Here is a 7952-nt window from a genome sequence, read left to right as displayed (position 1 = left end):
TGCACTTACAAACTTGGTTACTTACACACAGTAGCTGTAAGAACACTTTTTTAATTCAAATTGCTTTGCAGGTATTTTACTATGGGCCTGTCCCCCCTGAAACATACAGCCCTGGCATCATAAGGGCTATGGTTGAACAGGTCCAGATGAGTAAGAGCCAGCCCTTTCCACTCACTGGGCTGCAGCAGACTCGGGTTAGGAAGCAGCTGGGCTGTGAATGGACTGTCTGATGTGTCTGAAGTGTAAGTAATTTATTAGACATCTCTGAGACAGGAAGCAAATATTGTCTTCATCTTACAGCTGGTGGAATTAAGACACAGATCTGGTTTCACAACTGTAGCTAAAAGACATTATTTTGCATTAAATTCAGATCAATTGCTTTTTTGAATTAGAAATCATCCAGAACAGCACTGCACCTAAAAACTTGGAAAATCATTTGATTTATTTGTTATATTTACACAGTTGTCTTTAAGCTAAAATTTGAACTTTTTGGAATGTTTTTCTGTTATCAACTCTAGTTTTAGCCCTTCACACCTTTTTGCTATTTCACGGTTATTTTAATAAAAGTAACTTTTTCCCTTAGCCCGGTAAGTATATCAGTGTTAAAAGTTGAACTATACAAGGTGCCTAGAAAAGCGTTCAGCTCAGTAAAATCGGTCACTTTGTATTTCTTTCAAATCTTTCTTAATCAAGTCTTGTCATAAAGAAAGACTAATACCAACATGATAATGCTCTTTTTTCAAATTGTTCATCTGCCAGTTTTAACGAGGTAAAGAAATGAATACTTAATGTGGACAATATTTTACCAAAAAAAAAAAAAAAAGAGAACCCAGACCCCCAAAACAAAAACCAACCCCCAAAACAGACGGACAAAAAGGAGGACACAGAGGAACACACATGGAATAATGAAAAGGAACAATGATATTGCACAACTTCAGGTCTCTCGTCGCAGATTTTGATCCATGTAATTAGGTATGTACAAATTCAGCAAAAATTGAGCCCGGATAAATGTGTAGCTATGTGAGTGGATGTAGGACTGCAGACCGCTTCCAATTCCTTCTGACTGCTACTGGGAGTTAGTTCTTCCCTAAGAGAGCAGGTTGCTGTCAGCTGCAGGAATAATAAATCAACATGTTGATTCTACACTTTGTCCAGCCCTTCAAAAATTATCCAAACATGCACAATTCTATACTGTAAATACACTCATTCTTCAAAGTACTTGAGTCTTTAAAACACAACTTGTTGTATCAAGTACTGAAACTATCTATGAAAAACAATCGATCAAGAACATTCCTTGATTTGTTGTGGTTAACTTGAGATTGCATCTCATTCTGCAAGCCCGGGACTTCTCAAGGTATCGGTGTTGTGTTGAATGTATGTAGGGTACATTAACAGAGGGTGGAAAAAAAAAAAAAGGAAAAGAAAAAAGCCCCACGCTAAGTGGATAAAAGGTCCTTACAGCTACAGCAGTCTTTGCTAGACGACCATCTCTTAATAAGCACACACTGTTTGCTAGAGAAATTGGCTAATTGTGTCATTCTGGCTCTAGCAGTACTGTTTTCCCCCTCAACTGCTAGTATGACAGTCTGTGTTTATATAAACTTTGCATTTATGTGTAGAACAAAATAGATTTTCCTCATATCTGATTTCATATCTGCTTGGTGGACTGACGTGTCAGCCAGCAGGGCTTAACAGATACATTTAATACAGGAGACTGAGATACAGTATGTTTATTCTTAACTTCCGATAACCTAAGAACTACAAGAACGAGAGATGCAGTATCCATTTGCTATGATCCAAGACAACCATTTTTAGGGAGAAAAATAGAATAAGTGATTAACACTGACACTACATTAGTTCCAAATATTTTTTTTCAGTCATGGCAGCTTCATTATTTATTGTCCATCTGACTCACTTTTAACCTGATCAAGGTAAAGGTGACATACTAAAGTTTAAGGACTGTTATTTCATCAAAACCGAAGCAAGTTATAAAAACCAAGAAACCATAATTTCAGATCTTCATATTCCGCATCACTTGTAGAAAAGGGATAATGCATCTCAGTTTGCTTACAAGCTAGGAGATCACTTTGAAGTCTGCGTATTCCTAACTGCAAACAAAATATAGCACTTTTAACAGGTTATAAATAAACTGGTTTTCAAGCATAGAGCCAGCCCAACAATAACAATACACTATTAAAAAGACCTAAGGCAATGAATTCCATCTCCAATGGAAAAAAAAAAAAAGAAAAAGAACTGTGCAAACAAGCTTAAAACTATTTCTTTGTGCCAGTGTTATAAAAATGTAGATTTCAATAAAGCCTTGACCCAAATGCCAGGACTTGTGAAAAGAATCAGAACAAAACTGGTTACTTTATTTAGGAAAAAATACTCTTATCTTGCTGCTAATAAAATTGGATACACGCAGTTTAAACATTTACAGTTGCTGTAACACTTTACACAATTCCTATATATGGGTATAAGAACAAACATTAAAAGACAACCGTGGGTCAAGGCTTTACATTAAAAATAACAACCTACTTTTCTATAGTCTCTAAAATACTATGTTTTTTCCAATATTTGCAGCCATTCAGGAATATTTATTTATTTATTCGGAAATGTATACTTTGTGCATGATCTTAATTCCTAATTCCTGGCTCTTTGGGCTGAATGACAAAAGGATCAAACCCATTGAAGTGGATGGTCTCCTTGAAGGTTCAGTGGAGAAACCCTGGCTCAGTTAGTCTCGTATGATGAAAGCAGTGCTGCATCCACTGGCTCCATGCAGGATGGACAGGTAAAGGATCTCATCAACCAGTCATCTATACAGTCCAGGTGGTAAATGTGCATGCACGGCAGAAATCGGATAGGGTCCCCATAAACAAAGTCCATCATACAAATGACACATCTGGGGAGGGAAAAAAAAACACAAAAAACAATAAAAATATTTAAGCTGCTGTTACCACACTGGAAATGAAAAGTGGCGAGATGCCTGCTCCTGGATAAGTTTGAGTCAAACAAACTTTTACTACTTGTAGGTACTGTGAGGAGTTCTTAGCTCTGCCAGTGCTGGCTCCACCAAGCACTAGACTCTCTTTGTGTTTCCTCTGTAGTATAGGCCCATGGTTATGACGTTAGGAGGGCAGGAAGCCGTCTGTAGGCACGGCAGGGCAGCTCAGCAGAGTGCGTAACATCAGAAACGGTAAAAGGGAGCCATAAAGGTGAGGAAGTAACATGAAATTACTTCCCCGTGAAGAGAGGATAAAGAGGAAAAAAAACCTGTAAGGGCATGAATTACAGGGGGCGGGAAAGTACTTTCACCTGTAACAGGAAAACAAGTGAGGACAAAGGGAAGCGCCTTCTGCAGGGTTATTTTTTTCAGAAAGCTACATTAAATTACAGTCCCTAAAAATAAGGCAAAAACAGGAGGACGAGCTCAGGTTTCCCAGGCAGTATCATAACCCAGTGCAACAGCCACGCTAGTTCATTAGGGTCTGTAACTTACTCTCTGATCTTCTTCTCGGAGCCATCTCGCCCAGGATCATAGACTCCTTTAGGTAGATGCTGAATAAGGCCTATCCTCTGCGCTATTCTGATCTGTTCCTCTTCTGTCAGCTGTGTTGCTAGCCGAGTCTGGCTAGGTGTCGGGTGATAAACAGGAACAGGGACCTGCTCCTAAAATTAAAGTATTTCAGTTAGAAGAAATGCAGAGGCTTTCCTAGCGTTTCGTAGCACTCTATCAGCAATGTACTCAACTTTTCCTCTCTTAGTCCTACAGATGTTTGTAGGATCTCCAACTCCTACTTCACAATTTTAGAGCTATAATTATATTGAGAATGGGAAAAAGAATTGAGGCCAGTATCTTGAGGCAGAGCCCAGTCCTGGTTTTATGTTTCAAGAACTTAACACCACAAACTATCAGTAACTTTTTTTTTTCCCCAAGGCTTTGCTATGCTGGTTTGGACAGGTTATTAAATCAATAGCAGAAGACGTTCCTGTGTCACAAAGACATGGAGAACACAGTGTTTGGAGAGAGATGTGCCCTCCTTCCTGTCTTAGGAAAAAAGAGGAGCAGTGTAACTAACGCATGCACGGCACGGGCTGGTGCTAATAGGGGCAGGAGGGGAGGCTGCTGCAATCAATACAGCTCCCCTTGGCAAAACCATGCCTGCAAGTGATAATGCAGAAATACAAGGAAAGGCGAAAACGGGAGGAGGAAAAAAAGGTTCGACAAACTCTCGAAGTCTGAAAGTACCAGTGACAACTGACAGTGCATGGCTACAGCAGCAGAACAGCAAACTGATCATCTCAGCAGAAATTATACAGCAAAAGGAAACTACAGTTAATAGAACCTGTTGTGAGTTAAAACCATCCCGTTTGGACAACTCTGAAATGAGAAATCGGTCACACTATCCACCCCATGACTGCTGCGGTTAAGTTTTAGAGAGGAAATTAACACAACTTTCAAGTCTGTAATAGGCCAAACAAGAACAAAAGCTCTTTCCCTCGTTCTAGCCTTTTGCAGACACTTGCCGTGAGGGGCTGTTCACCCGGGGAACCCGCTCCCGCACCGCGGCCGTGCCCCTCACCGTGGGTGCTGTCTTCCCCACGCAGGCCTGGAGAGCCCAGGCCCGATGGACCCCCAGACCCCCTTCCTGGGCCAAATACACAAACGCTTTCCCGGCCGCCAGCACTGTCTGGAAACGCTCCTTTTGGCGTCCTGTCTCGAGTTCCCTCCCAGCAGGGCCACCACCCCGCGCTGCACGTCCGACACAGCCAGTTACGGCAGGAATTTATAGTTGCCAGCTGTGGGCTTCTATGGTTTCACATACTGGACATGAATCTCTTGTCAGATAAGTAACTCTGGGTGAAAACAGGGCTGTGTTTCACCATGACGTCTTCATACTTGTGAATATAAAAACCTGGGCTTGGTGTGGCTGCCAAGCTGTTGTGAAAAATGCATAAACTGTACTACTGTAAATAAAAACGGGTGGCCACGCAACACCCACGGTCCAGTGCACTGCCTTAACACGCTGTCTGGTGGCACTTTAATCTCTCCTCCCCATTACTATTAAAAGCCTGCCCAAACAGAGCGAGCAGTCCCCTGGATACAAACATACCAGTAAAATGGAAGAACACAGCGCGCACATTGCAGAGAGTCAAATTATAGGGTACACTGACCTTTTCAAACCAGTCCTCTCCCCCCAACAGATAAAAAGAAAAGGTGTGTTTATACCTGTATGATTCTGAAAATACTTTAAACTATTTATTCACAAGACTACGAGAGCCCAGATTTCTCTGGCTCTGTTTGCTGGAGTGACGTTTGGTGTCCCCAGAGGGGTCAAAGCAAGAGATGGAGCAGGCTGCACATGCGGGTTTATCACCCCTCTGCCAATCTTCCACCGTTTACAACGGCTGCTTTTATCAACCCATGTTAAGGCACGGTCCTGCTCACTCCAGCGTGGATATTCAAGGGTAACAACATGAGGATTCGAGACTTCAGTCAACTTACATTTGTAGCCAGAGGCCCCCTGACGTATATTTTTATATATATAAAAAGATTGTATTACCCAAGTAATTATTATTTTACTCCAAAGACGAGCATGAATTTATTGCTCTGGTGTCTCACTTTTCCCTTATCTACCATGGAAAATGTTTTTGCAGACAAAATTACGAAATACTGAACTTCTAGCCAAAGTCCGTGTTATTTATCATCTGATATAGATGTCAGGCATCTCAAACTAAGATGAAATTTCATGTTAACTCTATTCCTCTATGCAAAAAAACTAAAAAAGGCCAAAATAAATAATCAAAACCACATATTAGTGTCAGGCAATGAAATAAACATCACTTTCTGGCACTTAATTTGCTTTAATCAATTCTTTTTTTCCCATATGAATTTAGTAATGATAAAACATCTCAGATGGCTGCAGTCCTGGAGACACAAAACTTTGTTCTTGTTCACAAAGTAGGTGGTGTCAGCACAAGTTTCCCTGGCTTTCTGTGCACAGAAATCATTCCTGCCTAATGTTTATTCAGCCCTTAAATAACAGCATTAATTTAGACTCGAGGACTAGAGCAGGGTTTGTGCCTCCATCTCACGCTGCCTCCTCCTCCTCCTTCGGGGTGGGGGGAAATCATAGAGGGCATCTGGAGGTCTGCATTTTTCACTTCTAATAAAAATAAACATTTTCACACATGGCTTGAAGGCCCAGACGCTGAGTTTCTGCATGCAGCATGCAGATTTCCAAGCACATTTTGGGTTCTTGCCTAGAAAAAGGAGGTTTCTCATCAATACAACTCACCTTGGTTACTTATGCTGCTGTAAATCTGCTTTTTTCTTGTTTTACATCATTTTCATCTTGGTTTTCCAAGTGCAATGAATTTGTAATACTCTGAAAACAGGTCAGTGGTAGATCAGAAACCCTTAATCCCTGGATAAAGATTATTTTAAGATCCCTCTACACCACATATCAGCAGTGCGTTATCAGGGCTTTTGTTTGTTTGTTGTTTTTAGTAATTGCACCAACATGCACAAATTATCCTTTCAGGAAGGTCAAAGGTGAGATGAATAACTCAGAACATCTCATACCTCCAGAGGTTCAAGCTCCACTGCTGTCCCTGAGATCCTGTCTACAGCCACCTGCTTTCCACTGCTAACCGCTTTGCTCGGTTCCCATCTCTAAATTTTCTTCCTCCTCTAATCCAACGCTCTCCAGGTGTCTCACCCGGGGATATTTATTTGCATTTTAACACCAGATCAATTCAGTCTGACAAAGGAGACAAACGTCCTCCTAGCTACATTTATCCCCAGTCTTTTTTACATTTTTTAAATACCAGTACGTATAGCACTTACGGTCCTTGCAGTTGCTACCTAATTAAGTAATGCAAATATAACAGTTCAATTTGAATTTCCCCAGCCGTTCCCACAGCTCTTTTTTGAAATCCCTTCGATATGCAAATGTCTTTCTTGAAACGTGTTGTCTGAAAGCAGCTGCACCAGTTCACGTACAGCTGCATCGGAGCTACATACGCTTTACTGCCCGCCAGCCCTCGAACACTCATCGGAGAAGCGGCCTGGCCTTTCTGTAGCCTTGCGACATCGCTGCCTGCGACAACGCTCACCGTCACTGTGCCAACCTTTCGGCCTTGCTGCTTCCCAGTTTTCTCACCTCTAAGGTGAGATGCTTAGCAGGAAGCCTAAATAACTAATCTAGATAAGAACAACTTCAGTTTATAGATGTGAAGTCAGGAGGTGAGGAAAAAAATAATGCTTTTTTTGGTTTTTTTTTTGCAAAATCCCTGCTGAATTTTATGAAATTTTCTCTTCTCACTGCTTTATTACTCATAAGGAACATGCTGGGATGATGGTCCAGGGGCCTTTTCTGTGAATGTCATTCTGATCCAGGTGAAAAGACTCAAATTCCATCCGTCTGTGAATATACATTCTGAAATAATATCCTCCCCCAAGACATATTAATGTAAAACCACTCACCATTATAATGTGCATTATACGACAACTACAGCTTACTTTAATAATCCTTCAAATATTACGAGCAGCCTGCCAACTATAAAAACCTTTTTCTGCCATACAGAAGAGAACAGTTCATTTATAAAGCTGAATACCAGTTGCTATAAAACATCATGTAATGAAATCGTTACCCAACCTTTTATATTCCTGCTTCCAGGTAGCCAGTGAGTATAAATAACTGCGATAGCTGAACACTTAGGCTAAAAAGTTCTTTTGAAAGACAAATCCCCTCCTCTCACCTCTCCCATTTGGAGGGGACACCTGGGACAGACCACCAGATCAGACACACCTGCGCATGCAAGAGGAGCCGTTCTGGCATGGGTTTGTCTAGCAGACCCCGTTCATTTAACAGTAATGCAGTCAGAAAAGAGATTAAACATTAAATTAACACTGTATTAAGCAAAACTGTAACTGATCCTTTACC

General features: G+C 41.1%; 1 protein-coding gene across 1 annotated transcript in view; it reads right to left on the bottom strand.

Annotated features, from left to right (window-relative positions):
- Positions 1 to 1715: 1715 nt before the first annotated feature.
- Positions 1716 to 7952, bottom strand: part of RNF11 (ring finger protein 11) — a 30415-nt gene continuing 24178 nt past the window's right edge. Inside the window, exons 2-3 of the mRNA XM_068405810.1 lie at positions 3503 to 3672; positions 1716 to 2905 (exon numbers count right to left, since the gene is read on the bottom strand). Coding sequence (XP_068261911.1) covers positions 2734 to 2905; positions 3503 to 3672 — 342 coding nt within the window. The 3' untranslated portion in view covers positions 1716 to 2733. The remainder of the gene's footprint in view (positions 2906 to 3502; positions 3673 to 7952) is intronic.

This window comes from Nyctibius grandis, chromosome 8 (assembly GCF_013368605.1).
Source record: "Nyctibius grandis isolate bNycGra1 chromosome 8, bNycGra1.pri, whole genome shotgun sequence".
NCBI classification, from domain to species: domain Eukaryota; kingdom Metazoa; phylum Chordata; class Aves; order Nyctibiiformes; family Nyctibiidae; genus Nyctibius; species Nyctibius grandis.
The sequence above is the reverse complement of the archived record's forward strand: the minus strand, read 5'-3'. Positions and strand labels throughout refer to the sequence as shown.